We start from the raw sequence: 18,180 nt of genomic DNA on the forward strand, positions 1-18,180 counted from the left end.
TAACCCGTGTTTCCAATTCTTTCCTGTTATAAGGAGAACAGATTCTTATTGGACTTATGCAAATGACTGATTGCCATGGAAGAAAGAATACTTACTGAGACCTTTTGGTTTCAGAGGGTTCAGATAGAGAGAAAAGTTGAATGCTTTGATTTGTTTACAAATCAATACTTTTACATCTCTGTAAGTTACAGATAACTAGGAGGGAGTATCCCTAGTCTGGAAGAGCAAACATTAAAGAGAACCAGCAATGTTTAAAGTAAGACAAAACATTAAGAGACACAACACTATAATCTTTTAGTTCATTTAGTCCCATGTTGCTAATTCTGGTGAATGCGGCTTTAGTCAGTTCTGGAAATTCTTACCCATTTCAGTTTTGGGATTTTCAAGCATATCAAATATCTGTATTTGTCCTGAAAGTCCTTTATAGGAATATCCTTGAAGATAAAACTCATTTTACCAGAGAATTAAAACAATTATAAATGACAAAAACTCAGAATGGATATGGTTAGAGCTAAAGAGACACGGGAGTTTACAATTTAGCTGCAAGGAAATCAGGTTATTTCTGTGATACATAACATTTCCATAATTACAGTATCAAGCGGCGATCTCTCAAAACGTTAAAACTTTAGGAAGTGTGTAGAATCTCTGGAATAGTTATAGCATTTTCCCAAATGTAATCCAAGGTTTATCATTGGTTCAGTAGTACTTCATGAGCAACTTCACATACCAAGGAAAAGCCTGAGTTAAAGAGATTTACAATTTAAATCTTGTCAACATTTGCTAGAATTTTAGAAAGTTTTAAAGCACATGCCTAAATATAATTAGGGATGTTAAACACCTGATAAACAAAACATAGAAACTCGTTTTTCTGGGCAGGCAAAGAGAAAACCATTTACATTTTCTTAACAGCAGATCAATTGATCTAAGAAAACATTGTCCTTTTGAACAGAGAATTCCAGTCTTGTACCAATGTACCTTTAAAACCCATTCATTTCAATCTTTTTTTTTTTTTTTTTTTTTTTTTTTTTTTAAGATTTTATTTATTTATTTGTCCGAGAGAGAGAGAGGGAGAGCAAGCACAGGCAGACAGAGTGGCAGGCAGAGTCAGAGGGAGAAGCAGGCTCCCTGCCGAGCAAGGAGCCCGATGCGGGACTCGATCCCAGGACACTGGGATCACGACCTGAGCCGAAGGCAGCCGCCCAACCAACTGAGCCACCCAGGCGTCCCCATTCATTTCAATCTTAATCCATTCTTGACCATAGCTAAAATTTTCTGAAGATTTCCCTTCACAAACCTTCTACAACTTTCCTTGGCATTCAGGTTTGTCCCAAGCCATTTCCTTCTAAACAACCATCTCATTTAGGACAAAATTACCTTCCTTTACCTTCAACAAAATGTATTCCCATTCCTTAAATCTTTCTTACATGTCTCCTACTTTCCTACATACAGTTTCCCTTTATTTCCATCAGTCTTAGTTACACTAAGCAGAACTTTGTATTCTTAGAAACACCTTTAGTTATTAACCAATTGTGAACTGCTACAACAGAATTCTTCAGGTGGCAAATTTATGAATCAGTTAAGTGGCAAACAAGTCTACCAGCAGATTTAAATGCTCTTAGTTTCTTTGCAGTAAGAAGTCAAAAGCACAAACCTACATTCAGTAATTAACAACTTAGCATTTTATCCTGTTTGGTTAAGACCTAGATGTCCACAATTTAATTCCATTTGTCATCCAAGCAAAACTTTAAAAAACTTTCAGGTTACCAAAGACTTTGAAAGCTACTTCAGCAATTACCCATTAGAAATTTGAGACAGACAATTAACCATCAGTTTAGTCATTTCTTTGCTAACAAATTTTAACAAGTAACACAAGCTTATTTGACCTTTAGTAAACTTCGATAGAATAAAGCTTCACATTTACTGCTGTTAACTTCAAAGATGCATCTATCTTAATTAAACCAACAGACTTAACTTAGTTCCAACACTGATTTACGTTCCACCTGGGCCCACTCCGCTTTGAATGTTTACCTGAGACATGTGTGGGAAGATCTGGAGTGGGTGTTAGGTCCAGGGGGTTCTCTTCTTGCTCCTTGACAGTGAAGAGAGAAGGAGCTGTGGTGCATGATCTAGAGGCTAGTCATGCAGGTTGCACGCGCGTTGGTACAGAAACAGAAGGGGAAAACAGAGGAAACAAAGTGCTGCCAGGAGGCAGAGAAAAGATTCCCGGTTTCAGAGCTCATAAGCCCCAACAGAGGAGCAGATGCCATGCTTTCCCACCAGCCAGGGGGGAGGGGTTAGGCAGTCCAAGTCAGGCCAGAGAACACAGGGAAACTTCCCCGCAACAAAGATAGTTTCGGCAGCTGCTTGGGAATATTCCTTATAGTCTCTGTCTCGAGTTAGACTAACCCCAGTTGGCTCCAGTTATAGCCATTAACACGGGAAGGGAGTGAGGGAGAAGCCCCCACATCTATTAGGAGAAACAGAGAGAAATAAAGCCAGAGTCCCCTTTGGTAGGGATGGCCCAGCAACCTGGATTTACTAGAAGAAGGCTTATTTACGTAATTACCATCCAATATGTCAGGAGAAAGTTTACTAGCTGACTCATTTGGGCAAACACATTCCGCAAAAGCCCCTTAGTCTGGGGTCCTGGTGCAGAGCAATGAAGGCCTAGGTATGAGCAATGCAGGCACCCTAGGTCCATTTGCCCTGCTTCCTGCAGAGGAGATCTAACTGATAGATCCCACTGAGGCCATGCAGTGTTACAGGAGCTCAGTCCTTTCCTAAGTTTTGCAATCCAAATTATTTCCAGTGGGTTAAAAGGCACCCCAAGGTAGAGTCCTTGGGAACTGAAGAAGCCTACTGAGGCCATGCTTCCAGAAAAGTAATGAAGGTCCATTACCAAATCCCCCCTGACTCCTGGGTAGCGTCCCACGCAGGATATGTCAGAGGTTCCTGTGTGTCAAAAGCGACCAGAGGCGTCCCTCAAGATATCGCTATTGATCACCGTCATGTCTTAAAAGGCCCTGGAGGGGTGCCGGCGTCCCTCCACTTCCCCATCGCATCCTAGGCTGCTGATGGGTGCCTGGTGAATGGACTAAAATGCTTGTGCCATGCTATCGTATGTCCTGAAGACTGCATACTGTTTTGTCATATTAACCCATGGAAATACTAGAAAAGTTTGGCAAGGGGAAATTACCCAATTTCATAGCTTTAGGCGGTTTGCAGAAGACACTGACGAGAAACAGTAAAGACTGAAATCCATCATGGTCTAAGCGACATTCCAACACATGTGGTCCTTACAGCCAACTTCCCTAGGAAACGGTCCCCGGTTGCGTTTTAATTCAATCGGGTACTGGTTTTGGCCGGCTCCCAGTGGAGGTCTCGTGGCCAGAAGTGGCTAGACCGGGCATGTGGAGGGGATCACATTAGATCAATCAGGAGGAAACCTCACACGGGAGTCTTAAGATTGGCAGCCGTCCTGGTGACTTAGTTGGCTGTCCCGTGCCCAAGAGAGACAACTTTCTATAAGAACAGGAATAGAGTGAGGCCATCAAGTTTCTGGGTCTTATTGCCATTCCGGCCAGGGTACTAGCTTACAGCCAAAAGGCAGACGCTCTCCTCCCCGTGGAGTAGCCATGGGCTAGAGGATTACAGCCTGAGCAATTGACATGCAAGTGTTCCAATAAGACCATACTCCTTGAAAAAGCCCTGGAATGAGAGTACAGGAAAAGGAGAGAAAGTACTCACCAATTTTGCACCGAAGCTCAGAGTCCAAATGTAAAGACTCACAAATCTCCTGGCTGGCTCGCCAAAAATGATGAAGTCCCAGAACCTAAGTCAGGTTCGGTGGGGTGAGGAGGTTCGGAGCCGACGACTAAAGAAAGAATTCTTAAGACGTCATTGGTGCAAAATGGTGGTTTATTAAAGCACGGGGACAGGACCCGTGGGCAGGCGGAGATGAGGCTGCCCCGGGTTGTGAGGGGTGGTTGGTTATATACGCAGGAGTTGGGTAGGTGAGGACAAAGGGTTATTGGGGCAAAGAATACTATCAGGATATTGAAGGCCTGGTTACTATCAAGCCAAGGCCACATTCCCTCTAATGAGGCACTAACATAAAGACAATTGGGAGTCTCCTGGTGGAATGTTACATTCCTGCTATCAAGTGTCCTTGTTAGTGAGATTTGGGTTTAGAAGAAATGGAACTTTATTTACTTTTCCTTCTACCTCCGCCTCCTTCCGTTTTTATGGAGGGGAGGATGACATTAGGCTTGAGAAACTGAGTTCTGTGTCTTTGGAATTTGGGCTATTGATAAGGTAACTTCTTTGTTTGTAAATCTCAAGGATATTTGCAAACCAGGGGAGACTCCTGTCTTGTAGGATTGTGATCTTAGCAAGTTAACTATTTATCATTTTATGGCAGTCAGGGGTGCCTAAGGAATGCTACACCTATGGAGGGGAGCGGATGAAGGGGGGGGGGGTGCAAGGCGCCAGCTTTTGCTTTGTCCTCAGCCAGCCTCCTGTTCCCTCATCAGTGAGAGGCTCAACAGACATGAACATGGCGGAGCCCTTCCCTCCACTGTGGCTGGGGCCTCTGCCAGCCTCAGTTCCTCCCTCCTGGAGACCCGTCCCCTCCCCGGGAAGCTGGGCAAAGTCAGCCTTGGAGAGTTTTCTCGTCAGCTCAGGTGTTGGAGCCCTGGGGAGGAGGTTGTCCAGGCTAAAAAGACACTTCCAGCTCTCCAGTTAAAAGGGCACCAATTCTAAATCTTTATAAATGCAAACACACACACACACACACACACACACACACACACACACATCAACTTTTCTATTTCCTTGAAACCAGTTAAATCTGACCTCAAGGCCCCATGCCCTCGGGCTGTGGAAATGTTAATGTTGGTCAGAGGTGGGGTCCTCTTTCTTCCCATGACCCCACAGGAATCTGGGGCCGTTGGTGTCTGGGATGAGGGGCAGGGAGGGGGCCTTCAGCTTCCCGAGCTTCCCAAATGCGCCTCCACACTGACCTCGTGGGGGTCCCTCCAAGCCCAGCAGCACTTCCTTCCTGCTGGTGCTGGCGCTCGTGCTCTTGCTTGGGGCAAGGGACCTGCAACAGAAGCTGGAAAGCAAGTTGGCAGGCTCCGTGAGAGCCCCGGATACGCAGACCTCGCGAACCACTGGTCCCACATTGTCGCTGCGTCTCAGAGACACAATCCCAAACATGCAGGACGAGGCATGTACGACAGTGTTCTCACTGCTCTGTGACGCTGAAACCTCAGAAGCAGCCGAGATGTCCATTAGCAGAAGCCTGGCTGCATTAGCATTGGAGATCCCCTTCGGGGGACTGTTGGTCCGTCTGAAACTGGCGGAGCAGAAGGGAGCATCTGTAAGGGGGGCCGGGGGGCCGGGGCGGGGGTGCCACGCTTACGCAGCCTCCCCGGGAGCACCGGTCATCCGAGCCGGAGCACAGCCTCAGCGGGGTGGCCTCTTTGGAGTGGGGGGTACAGCTGCTACTTTTCTTTTTCCTCATTTTCAAGTTTTAAAATGTGTTTATATCATTATATAGTTCGAAAAAGAAATTTCTTTTCAAAATCAGTTTGATACTTTCTCCTTTTCCTCCTCCTTTTTAGGACGCTGTGGCCATGGCTGACAGGTAATATTTTTGTTCTGAAACGTATTTCCTTGTTCTGTTCCTGACTCCTCTACTTATCCAGATAGACTCAGTTCCCCTTGGGCGTTTGGTCCCAGTTTCTGCCCCAAGGTCAGATAGCAGTGGCTTTGGAGGGAAGAGTCACTAGCTGTGAATCTCAGGACCCCAGGGCTGGAAGGGAGTGGGATGCCCGGGCCGGCCAGCAAGCCCGTGGTCGGGTCTCCTCCCTGAGCCGCTCCTTTCACCAGGGCCCAGTGTCCCCAGCACCCCCAGCTGTGCCAGGACCCAGGCTGCGTTCCGCAGGAAGTGTGACATTGTGGAGTCAGACAGGTGTTCTGTCTTGCTCCCCCCAGGGCCCTGGGTGAGTCCAGCCAGCCTAGGACCCACCTTCCTTATCTGCAGGCAGGAAGAGTTTTATGGGAATTAAAGGAGACACCGTCTGTACAGCAACATGGATGGTGAAGCTTGATAACGTAAGGGTTAAGAGAAGAGGTTCTGGCAAAGGACAGACCTGGTTTCAGATTCTGCCCTTGCCCCTCACAAACCCCATGATCTCCAGGAGGCAGGACCGCTTAGGGCCCCCGTCCACGGACAGCAGGTTGAGTAGGCTTGGCCCCATGGAGAAGAAAGCCCAGAGTCTGCACACGTCAGGCCCTGGGGTGACGTGAAGGGCTGGAAGCTTCCAGGTCAGCATCTGCACGTGCCCTGCAGCTGAGCGCCGCCCCCGCCCCGCCTCCCCTCAGATGCACACATCAGCCCCACCCATCCCTCCTGGAGGCCCCATTGGAGACCCCCGGGTCAGTCGCCAAAGCAGATGGCAGAAAGCAGCTAACAGCATGTTAAAACAAAGATGTAAGAATTCAGCGGAGAGGCCCTTCTTAAGTGTCACTGGTGACCCAGCGCAGTCAACACTCCCTAAGGGGGGCTGCCCCTTCATTCTCGTTCGTTCCCACAGACTTGGGAAGTTCCTGAATACAGACACAGACGTGGAGATCACTACACAGCCCGACTTTGAAGACCAGACTCTGGACTTCTCCGACGTGGAGCAGCTCATGTGCTCCCTTCACGCCCTCCCGGGTACGTGCTCCCCTGTGCGCGCCCCTGTGCGCGCTTCCCGCGGGCTCCGCTCCCGGAGCTTTGAGTTAGACCTTTGACGGCTAAAAGCAATCAAGATTTAGAAACAAGTATTCTTCCGTTCTCATTTCACATCTTCCTGGCGTGTAAGGGGGAGAGCAGAGGCTGACCTCCCCTAGGGCAAGTGCCTGCCCCACTTTCCAGGGAGCTAACAGAGGCCCCAGGCAGCGCTGGAATACTTTTACTCTGTAGTCTGCCCAGACTCTGCCTGCCTGAGTCAGTCCAAGTAAGTAGCCCAGATTTTATTTACTTAACGAGCCCAGTAGCTGGGAGATGAGTTTTAGGATCCCATGGAGCTGGTGAGAATCCCAGGCCTGCCACTTCCTAGCTATGTGTCTCTGGGCAACTTCCCTGCCTTCTCTGAGTCTTGGTTTCCTTGTCTGGGAAATGGACTTCACAATGCCTCCTGGGGCTTTGGTGACAGCTGCATGAGGTAATATGTGTAGGGCACGTCACATGGTACCAGATTGCTCTTCAGAATATTGTTGTAATTACTTATTTCTAAGAATAATATTGTAATTTAGCTTTTTTGTTTTGACTGCTTGCCTTCTCTTTCTCCCCAACACTCAACTATGCTATAAAAATGTTGTATGTATCATTTTAGGTTTTTCTTTTACATAGATTTTTTTGAAATAAGTTAATTATTCTCTTTTGTAACCTGCTTTTTTTAATCAAAACAATTATGACTAACATTTTCTTGTACCGATAAGTTCCCCTATAACATCGTTTTAATGGGTATATACCTTCATTTGTTTACTGAGTCCTCAACTAGATTGGATGCTGGGATGTTTCTAGGTTTTTCCCCATTACAAACCACACTGTAGTGGACATCCTTAATTATAAATCTTGGAGGCCTTCCTTAGACTCATGGCTCAAGGGGTGATTTCACCGAGCTGTGATGTCCATTGGATGATCCCTTCTAGGGATGGTGCTGCCCAAATCATCGGGCCCCAGCATCTGGAAGGAAAGGCACAATCACCCCAGTCAGTGCTTGAGACACATGGACACCTCGCCCTCTAAGCCCCGGTCCCGTGCAGACCGTGCCCCTCCTGCCCACATCTGCAGTGTCCTGAGTGGTTCCCAGCCCCTGGGCCATCTCTCCTCTCACTGCAGGTTCTGCTCTACTTGCCGTGGGGCTGTTGCTGGCAGGATATAGAAGGACCCTGCTGTCCATCCTGGACTTTGTCAGTTCGGGATACAGGTTCTTTCTCTTCCTCCCTCCTTTGTCATGTTAGGACCTTCCAGGCTCTGAGCAGAGAGGCAAGGCTGAGCTGTGGCTAGGTAAATTCCTTAGAGTTTGGTTGTGCTCTTACCTGGACGGAGCGATGTCACCATCGGAAGTGAATGTTGTTGTACCAAGCCTGGGTCGGAGGGAGGTGCTGCCATGGGAGAAGAGTGATGGAGGAAAAACCAGGAGTGTTTCCTAGTGGTGTGTGAGTCTGGGGAGTAGGGAGGCAGAAGTACTAACCTACAGAGAATGAACAAATTGACTCAGTAGACTAAAGACGATAGTTCTCCAAAGCGTAGCGGCACCCAGCGTAGTCTTCTCTCACTGTAACAAGTATGTGGCTGCTGGACCCGTCCCCAGAGAAAGCAGAGCTTCCCTGTTGAAGGGATTCTCTCCCTCCGTGGCTCACTTCGGGCTGCGGCCACACCCCTGGGGTCCTGGCTGTCTTGCGTCTTTGGATGGCGTGGAAGGGGTCAAGGACCCGTGCCTAGGGCAGGTCTGGCAAACCACGCACCAGCCCGAGTCCCTGTCACAGGCCCCTCCGCCCCACGCTTGTGTGGCTTTGTCAGAGTAGGAATGGACATGCTGGTTGTTGCTCGCAAGTTCAAGGTTGGGACGTTCGGCCTTCCCGACCTTGTCCAGTCTGGGCTGCTGTGTCCGCTTCCAAAGCCTGAAGATCAGTCCGGGGACCAGTAGTCCCTTGGCGGGGCCGTTCCCCTCCCCCTCTGCGTAAGGCTCCTCACTTGTGTGTTTCTCTCCCTTGTCCTTACCTAGCTCCTTCTGCTCCAGTGATAAACCCACAGGCCCCCAACTCTGCCACGGGGTCCTCCGTCCGAGTGTGCTGGAGCTTATACTCTGACGACACCGTGGAGAGCTATCAGCTGTCCTACCGGCCAGTGCGGGACAGCGCACCCGGGAAGGACCAAGCAGGTGAGGCCCGTGCTCTGCAAGGGCTGAGGGCGCTCAGAGGCCGGGCCCTGCCTTCCCAGCAGTCAGAGGGTAGAGGTGGGAGCGGTCTACACATCCAGTTCATGGGGGCTGTTGTGATCTAGGGGCAACCTAGAGAACGGGATGCAGGTGGGGGAGCATGGCAGAAAGGGCCAGAAAGGCAGGTTGGCTGGGGCAAGTCACAAGGCCAGGCTAGGGGATCTGGAGTGTGGATAGAGCTGTCGGGCCAGAGCTGCCCCGGGATGATGCCTGGGCTGCACTGTGTGCAGGAAGATGGGGACGCCCTTCCTGGAGGAGGCCCAGCTGGGCTGTCGTGGTTCTGATGGGCCCCATGTGAGCATGTGAGGGAAGGGTAGGCCGGCTCTTCTCAGAGCAGCCCTGTGTTGGTAGAGACCAGAAGGGTAGCCCCCAGACCCGTGTGAGGGGGGAGGGGGGCCACTGGTGCTCAGACCTGCGTTCTCAGACCGAGCAGTCTCCTGGGAACAGACGCTCACCTCCACGTGGGCAGCCCACCCTCTTCCCAGGGAAATGCAGCTGGCTGGTGTGGGGCTGAGCCTGGGGTATCTGCCGCCCCTGCCCCCACGTAACAGATGAGCCATTTACCTGTTGAAAAGAGAGGTTCAGACATTAGAGGAGCCCCAGCTGAGCCCTTGGGGAAATTGGGGGACCACAGCTAGCCTGGCAAGGCCTATCCTGTGTGCATAGAGGCAGAGCGAGGTTGGGGGAGAGGGCTTGGGGATTTCCAGTTTATGGACGTGGAGACTGAGACCCCAGGAGAAACGAGCTGTCTGTGGGGACACATTGTGTGCAGGCTTCCCGCACAGAGGTCTGTACCAGGCCAGGCAGGTAGAGAGTTCTAGGTGCTGAAAGCAAGGATGGTTTTTCTGCCCAGGGACCAGGAAGGAAGGGGAATTTTTTTTTTTTTTATTTAAATTCATAGAGTGTATTATATGTATTATTTGTTAATATAAATTAACGTAGAGTGTATTAGTTCCAGAGGCAGAGTTCAGTGTTTGATCATGTGTGCCCTCAGTGCCCATCACCCAGCTGCCCTATCCCCCTCCCCTCCCGCAACCTTCAGTGTGTGGTGGTGTCATGCGTTATCACAGCCTTCCCAGTCCGGGGACGATCGGAGGTGTATCAGTTAGCTTTCGCTGCGTAAAAATACCCTATCCCACCCTACTCCATGCATATATACGCAGCCTGTTTGTTAAAATAACAAACATTTATTATTTCTTGTAATTCTGTGAGTTGGCTGGATATTCTTCTGGTCTGGGCCAGCTCGGGTAGGGCCAGATGGTCTGGGATGGCCGCCCTTACAGATCTGGGGACATGGCTGGGATGGATGGGGTGACTTGGGTGGCACCCGGTCTCATCGTGCAGGAGGCTGGCTCTGGCTTGCTCGCGTGGAAACGGACGTGTTCCCAGCAGCAAGAGGACAAGCCCCCGTATTCTGGCATTTCCCGAGCCTCTCCCAGCATCCTGCTTGCTGCTGTTCCGTTGGCTGCAGCAAGTCCCGTGGCTGAGCCTGTCTAGGGCTGGCAGGGGAAACCGAACCACACTGTGGAAGAGTGCACATACAGGGATGGAGGGGAGGGAATTGGGGGCCAATTCTGTAATCTACTATAGGGAGATTCAGCACAACTAACTTGGAGCTACCTGGCCAATTTTAGAGTTGAATTCTTGTCTTTTTTTTCTTTTCAGTGTTTACAATGACTGTCAAGGAAACGTACTGCTCAGTGACAAATCTTGTGCCAAACACCCAGTATGAATTTTGGGTCACGGCTCAGAACAGGGCCGGCTCCAGCCCCACCAGTGAGCGGGCAGTGTACATGACAGGTAAGGGGGCCCACTTGTGCCTGGAGCAGGACCTTGACCCCAGGGGACGCGGGAGTCCCGGCTTTCTAGCTGTGGCAGGACCCTCGACTTCGTTTGGCAGGGCAGGAATACCTGTGTGTTTTTCTTTCACTGAATACATGAAATCTCTATTCCTAGTGTGGAAGGGACATTTGCTTAGAGTTGGTCTCAAAATATCAAAAAGCAATCACAGTGGCATAGAACCTTCCAATCTCCTTCTGCTCCTGGAATGTGGGAAAGGGATGCCCTGCATCTCGGTCCGTCTGGGTGGCCACAACAGAGCAGCATGGACCAAGGGGCTCATACACGACAGACATTACTGCTCAGGGTTGCAGAGGCTGGAGGGTCCGGGATCACGGAGCCAGCATATTCAGCGTCTGCCGAGAAGCCTTCCAGGTTCAGGGACGGCGGGCTCAGTTCCGGCTGTGTCCTCACACAGCAGAAAGGGGCCATGGAGCAATTTGGGTTCTCTTTTATAAGAGATGTCCTCCCCCTCCTCATCTCCCAGGGACCCCACAGACCATCACTTTGGGGAATAGGTTTCAACACATGAATTCAGTGGGGAGGTGGGGCGTCAGGGGGGTAGAGGGGTTTGGGAGGCGGGAGGCTGGGGAAATCTCTTTGTGCCAGGACCGTGCTCGTGCCGTCTGGCCAGGCTCTGGGCCCACTGGCTGCGTGTGAGCAGAACAGCTGTTCCTCTCTCCCTTTGTCCCGCACCCAGCGCCTTCCCCTCCCATCATAAAAAGCAAAGAGATACAGAGCTGCGAAGAGGCCGCACTCATCTGCTGGGAGTCTGGAAACCTGAATCCCGTGGACTCGTACACGGTGGAGCTGACCCAGGTGGAAACACCCGAAGCCTCGGGTGTAACCGAGTGAGTCCCGGGGGGCCTTTGCTGGGCACAAGAGTCCTTGATGCCTGACACGGTGACATAGCCCAGGAAGTGCATAGGGTTGGAGGGAAGGTCAGTTTGGGACACAGGGCAACCTCAATCTGGGGCTGCTTCCTTTTCATGAGAAGTTGCTGGAACATAGGGGCGCCTGGGTGGTTCAGTCGGTTAAGCATCTGCCTTCGGCTCAGGTCATGATCCCGGGCTCCTGGGATCAAGCCCCACATCGGGCTCCATGCTCATCGGGGAGCCTGCTTCTGCCTTCCCCCTCCCACCCCTGCTCATGCTCTTTCTCTCTCAAATAAATAAAATCATAAAAACAAACAAAAATAAAAAGAAGTTGCTGGAATGGTACTACTGAAGGTGCATGACACGTGAATAAATGCTTTAAACCTCAGGTTGGCTTTCTCAGCCCAGTGACGTTTTACCTTCCATTCACTTAGCACGTGCTGTGGGCCTCGGTGGTGCCGGGTCTGGTGCCTGGGCTCTGGGAGACTAGACAGACAAATCCCTGCCCGGCGGCACTGACCATCCAGGGGAGCAAAGAGAAAACAAGAAAACTAACAAATGCATGAGATGCTGGAGGAACGTAAAGCACCCCCCCTCCACCTGGAATTTAATGGGCAGGAGGACATCTTGAGCCAAAACAATAGAGGTTAGAGTTGCACGCACAGAGACTTCTGTGCCCGTCATGGGAGGCTGTGGAAGGCTCACGGCCACCCCAGGTCCCCAGAGCTGAAGGTGCTCACAGGTGGGCAAGGGCTGGGTCAGCTGCCCCAGGGGCCTGCAGATCCCAAGAGTGCACAGCCTGTGGCTCTGGCCACCAGAGTGATCCCGATTTCCTTTGCAGTTTGTGCTGACACGTTAGGAGCCCCTGGCACCTCGCACCAGCCCAGACGAGGGGGGGTCGGTGATCTGGGGGATGTGGGGTAATCCCCACTCTCCCAGTACAGACCAGTCATCCTGAAGAAAAGACAGCATTGCCTCACAGACGAGCCCTTTTTTGCGAGCTCATCCCACACCAGCTTCACTTCCTTCTGTGGCTCCAGCCCCCTGGTCGTATTCCAGCTCTCCTGCTTCTGGGCTCCGTCCTGCCACGTGGCTCTTCTGTGGAGACTCCCGTCCCCGTGTCATCCAGTGACTTCCAAGTCATTCTTTGGAGCTCACTCGGGTGTCCCTCTGCGGCATCAGGCACTCCATCATACGCCGTCACCACGTCATGGTTACCGCCTTCCATTGCCTCCAGTGGTGGCCTGAGGAGTGCCTCCGCCCAGCCTGACTGTGACTGTGAGCTCGGTGAGGCCAGGGACTACATGAGTTTTCCCCAGAGCTTCCGTCTATGGCACCCGGAACCTAAGGTGCTTGGTTTAAGGTTTCTTTGTTTGGTTTTTAAGATTTTATTTATTTATTTGACAGAAAGAGAGAGAGAGATCACAAGTAGGCAGAGAGGCAGGCAGAGAGAAGGGGGGAAGCAGGCTCCCTGCTGAGCAGAGAGCCCGATGCGGGGCTTGATCCCAGGACCCCGAGATCATGACCTGAGCTGAAGGCAGAGGCTTAACCCACTGAGGCACCCAGGCGCCCCAATTGGTTCATGTTTATTGAACGAAATGGGAAGGTGCCCCACTGGCCTGGGGCCGCATCCTTCCATGACCAGACAGCCAGGCCCGGTTGGGTGAGGGCATCGTATCGGGAAACGGGCATCACCTTGAAGGTTTCTCTTTTCCCCTGGACTGAAGCGGGGTTAGCAGTCACAGGACTAGACAGTGGCCGTTATGGGCTCATATTCGTGTCTGGTAGAATTTAAATAAATTGGCTGGGGGCTTCTGTTTGTCACCAACACAGACGGAGGCCTTCTGGGGGCCTGGGGCTGGGCCCGGGTCGGTGGACCCCGCAGACAGCAGGGGACCCATGGCATCCCACCTCACGCCTGCCTCCACTGACATTAGATGCCAGGCGTGGGGCTAGGTGCCCAGGCCCCCGCGGTGGGGAACCTGGAGGGAAGAGGGCTGCACACACCGGGAGTCACAAGGGAGCGAGGAAAGTGGAGTGTGGGGAGGACACGCTCTTGGCTGTGCTGCTGGCGGTCGGAGGACAGGAGTGCGAGGCTGGGTTTAAATTCCCAGCTTCAAAGCGGAGGCCTGGTGCTGGCACCTGGCTGGCTGGCCCCACCGCGCGGTAACCGCAGCTCTGCCTCTCTGCCCAGGTCGGTGGTGGGCATCCCAGCCTGCGAGTCTCTGGTGCAGCTACAGCGCAGGCAGAGCTACACGATGTCCGTGCGAGCCCACAACATGGGGGGCCCCAGTGCCAGGAGTGACCCCGTGACAGTCCACACCACAGGTACGCACCCAGGCCACATGCCCTCAGGGACTTAAGGGAGCCACCCTGTGGCAGAGCAGAGCTGTGTGACTTCACTGGAAAATACGGCAAGCCAGGCCAAGAAGGGGCTGGGGACATTAAGGCCCTGGGGTCCCATTTTATAGACAGGGGACTGGAGGCCCAAGTCACAGAGCAGTCTGGTGGCAGAGCAAACGGGATGGCTCAGGCGTTTTCTCCTTACCCTCAGGTGGGCTAGAGGCTTGTCACCCTGGACTGCGGTGGCCAGATACCTCATTGCTCACATAGGTCACACGCCGCCCTTGGAAGGGCATCATTATTCCCAGCAGGAGCTGTAGGCCGTGGCCGGTCTCCTGTTCTGCTGTCTGCCCAAGAGTCTCCCAGCCACCCACAGGCCCAGCTTGGCCCTGGCCGCTCAGCCTCTCCCTAGGCCCTGTCTGGCCACAGGGGGTGCCACGCCCCCAAGCCCAGCCCCTTGCCCTGTGCACTTGCCACCCTCCTGTCCTACAAGGCCAGATCTCGAGCGAGCAGAGACATGGCTCGCAGCCCTTCCTAACTCTGCCTTCCCAGGAGAAGCAGGGCGCCCAAGCCCGGGCTCTGACTGGGGCCGTTTCCTGTGTCACTCCATCCACCTTTCCAGCGCCAGGAGGAGAGCTGTGTGATTAATTCCTGTGTTGCTTCCACACGGTTGGAGAAAAACCAGCCGAGGGGCCACTGAAGTCCCCAGAGCTGGTGCAGGCTCGTGCTGGGATTAGGACTCGGGTTTTTCTCTTCGGTAGGCCCTGGGCCTGCCTTAACCTGGCTGGTCCCCCTCCTTTGCTGTGCCCACCCGGTGGTTTTGAAATGTCAAAGTCTGGCTGTCTCAGTGAAAGGGAACAGAGCAAAAGGGACAGCGAGCCCCCGATTATTCGGTCATCTCTGAATTAGTTTGTTCGTACAGTTTTTACGAGTGTATTTATGAATGAGGCCTCTGGACGGCTCAGTCGGTTAAGCTCCGACTCTCCATCTCAGCTCAGATCTCCATCTCAAGGTCCTGGGCTGAGATGGTAACGCCTGAACCCAGGTCTGAGATGAAGAGAAGTGACTTGACAGGAACTCGGGGAGAAGAACAGAACTTGGCTAAGACACGGGAGTGGACAGTGAGTTACAGTGCTCTCAAACGATGCATTTTTTTTACTAAACAATTTGTTCTTAAATCTATTCATACCACTTTGTGATGAGATTTTTGTTTTAACCATGATTTGGGGAGGGCTGTCATCTCCTCCCCTCCCCCCCACAGCCCTAGTCGGAATGTTGAATTTCACTTCCCTGTGTCAGACACGTCAGTAACAATCTCCCTGGTTCCTGTTTCCCCGGCCGGCGGGAAGAGGTTCCCACCTGCACACGGTGTTTGCTGCCTCCTGGTTCAGAGCCAAGCCTCTGGAATCGGAGGGGCTTGGGGGTTCAAACTGGAGATCTGTCATTTGCCGGTTGATCTTTTTAACCACCTGTGCCTCAGCATTCTCCTCTACGAGGGAGAATAATAGCACCAGTTCTTTCTTTCTTTCTTTCTTTCTTTCTTTCTTTCTTTCTTTCTTTCTTTCTTTCTTTCTTTCTTTCTTTTTTTTAAGATTTTATTTATTTGACAGGCAGAGATCACAAGTAGGCAGAGAGACAGGCAGAGAGAGAGAGGGAAGCAGGCTCCCGCAGTGCAAAGACCTCCCCCCATGCGGGGCTCGATCCCAGGACCCTGAGATCATGACCTGAGCTGAAGACAGAGGCTTTAACCCACTGAGCCACCCAGGTGCCCCACAGCACCAGTTTCTAAGAGTGATTGGTAAGGCCTGAAGCAGCAAAGACTTGCAAACCGCTGCTGGGGGCTGGGCACAGGGAGCCCGGTGCAGGGGGAACAGGAGGGGGCACCCCGCGAGGCTCTGGCTACAAGAGGAGGTGGCAGCGGTGACGGGCTCTTGGTACCTTCGCAGGCAGCCGCTTTCCCCTGAACCAGCACACCTGCCATCCCTGGCTGACTGTGGCTGACGACGGGTTTACGGTCGTGCGAAGCGAAAGGAAAACCCCCCTGAAGGAGCCGCTGCCTGGCAACACCCGGTTTAGCAGGTACTTCTCGTCAGTCGCTCACTGGAACGTTCTGTGAGCCTCCCTCATACTTGCTGTTGTTCAGGTGCGAGTGGGTGCTGACAGACGCCGTCTCGAGGGGAAGCAGTCCCTGAGATAGATGAGGGCCGAGGGGTCTGGTGGGGGAGGGCAGCCAGGAGGGGGAGGGAAAGGGTCCGGCTGGCGTGGGCGGAAGACACATGTGGCCACAGAGGCTGGGTCCTGGGCGGGAGGAGTCCGACCACGAAGCCAGCCGAGGGTCACACTGGCAGGTGACGGGAGAGCAGAAACGAGGACATAGGTCCCAGGGCTGGGCCCCGCGGTCCCTCTCCTACATCGCGAAACATTGTTTTAAAACTCCTGATGGAAACCCACGATGGAGGCTGACCCGGGGTCGGTGGGGAAGACGGGGATTTCGCGAGTCCCTGACCTGGGAGCGGGGGCCGGTCCCCCAAAGACGGGCGCCGGCTGTCTGGCTCTGCAGCTGTTTCCAGACCTGTTGAAAAACCCTTTCTTTATGCCTTACTTCTTTCCACATACTTAGAGGACACTTGAACTCAGAGCAAATACACACTACTGAAACAGGAAAGTCAAAGCAGTGGGGGAGAAAGAACATAGGTCACGTTCAAGAGCAAATTCCATTTCCAGGAATTCACGTGAAACATGACTCTCAGCTTCCCGGCCATCAGGAAGAGACGAGGTCATGGTGGGTTGGATTTAGAGTCGGGAGGATCTTCCAAGAAGGAAAAGGGGCTCTCCTACGGGGGCCCCAGTGGCCACTGCCGCATATGGTATGCAGCCTCCATGCCTGGGGCCCCGACTCTGCCGGGTCTGGCTCTTCCTCTGATGCCGGCTCCCTGCTGGCCTATCTGTTGTGTGTGCTAGTGCGTTAGTGTGTATACGCGTGTTGGTGTGCACAAAGTACGGTGGAAAGCAACTTTACCCACCTGCCTCTGCCCATTCAGCCCAAGGTCAGGTGGCAGGCAGGGTAGGAAGAGATAAAGGTCTTACCTGTGTTTTTTTAAAAAAAAATTCAACGAAGCAGATTTTGAAGATCTTACTGGCTTTACTCCCTGCTGTCTGAACTGGGCAGCGTCCGGTCCTGCGGGCAGAAAGGAGCGTGGAGGAGCTGTGCAGGATAGGATGAAAGACTTCCGTGGGCCGAGTGAGCAGGAACACGGACGTTAGAGTGGGCAGAGCAGCCGCGGTTGTGGCGGGTTAAATTCTTTCAGGGGGGCGCCTGGGTGGCTCAGTGGGTTAAGCCACTGCCTTCGGCTCAGGTCATGATCTCAGGGTCCTGGGATCGAGTCCCGCATCGGGCTCTCTGCTCAGCGAGGAGCCTGCTTCCCCCCCTCTCTCTCTGTCTGCCTCTCTGCCTACTTGTGATCTCTGTCAAATAAATAAAATCTTTTTAAAAAAAATTATTTCAGGGGACAGCAAGGCCTCTCAGGCATGTCACCTCACTTGTGCTCATCAGATGATGATGATGACTGGGTGACTGGCTAAGATTCTAGATCTGAGAGCACTGACCTGATGACTTGTCCCAGTTTGGGGACAAGCAGGACGGGGGCTTAGCCATTTGGGGCTTGTTGTCCTGTTTTCCACCCTTTCGGTACCTGGCTGGTACCAGGGCTATGTGTGTCCCTCTGTCGGATAGCTACCAGGTTGTGGCCTCCCCGTGGTGGCACCTCTCTGGGACAGGATGCTCTCAAGAACAACACGGGGACAGCTTTCCTGTAGTAGCTTCCATCCGCACCCAGTCCCCTGAAAACACCCGCCTCTGACCACGCCTCTGCTCCCTCCTGGCATGTGAACCCCAGGAAAGCTCCCCAGGCAGACAGAGCCTCAAGCATACCCCCATATCCGCCCCCCACCCCAGGCTCCAGCCCTCGGATGTTGCACTGAAAGCTGCAAAACGGGTTTTGGCCACTGGGGCCTGTGCCAGTGGTCTAGCGCCTCCCCTGGAAATATGGGAGAGCTCCCCATCTGGGGTTCTGTTCGCGGCCTTTTGGGGTTCAGCCAAGCTGAGTTAGTCCCAGTGTAGTATCCTGTTA

At 52.6% G+C, this 18,180-nt stretch overlaps 1 protein-coding gene across 3 annotated transcripts in view; it reads left to right on the forward strand.

Annotated features, from left to right (window-relative positions):
• The window catches only part of FSD2 (fibronectin type III and SPRY domain containing 2), a 54,223-nt gene that overhangs the window by 29,129 nt on the left and 6,914 nt on the right, over window positions 1–18,180 (forward strand). For all 3 annotated transcript variants that reach the window (XM_059179890.1, XM_059179889.1, XM_059179891.1), the window contains exons 8-14: window positions 5,625–5,647; window positions 6,600–6,721; window positions 8,781–8,936; window positions 10,659–10,793; window positions 11,533–11,683; window positions 13,902–14,035; window positions 15,997–16,129. In XM_059179890.1, the coding sequence (XP_059035873.1) occupies window positions 5,625–5,647; window positions 6,600–6,721; window positions 8,781–8,936; window positions 10,659–10,793; window positions 11,533–11,683; window positions 13,902–14,035; window positions 15,997–16,129 (854 nt within the window). The remainder of the gene's footprint in view (window positions 1–5,624; window positions 5,648–6,599; window positions 6,722–8,780; window positions 8,937–10,658; window positions 10,794–11,532; window positions 11,684–13,901; window positions 14,036–15,996; window positions 16,130–18,180) is intronic.

Source organism: Mustela lutreola, chromosome 7 (genome assembly GCF_030435805.1).
Source record: "Mustela lutreola isolate mMusLut2 chromosome 7, mMusLut2.pri, whole genome shotgun sequence".
Lineage (NCBI taxonomy): Eukaryota > Metazoa > Chordata > Mammalia > Carnivora > Mustelidae > Mustela > Mustela lutreola.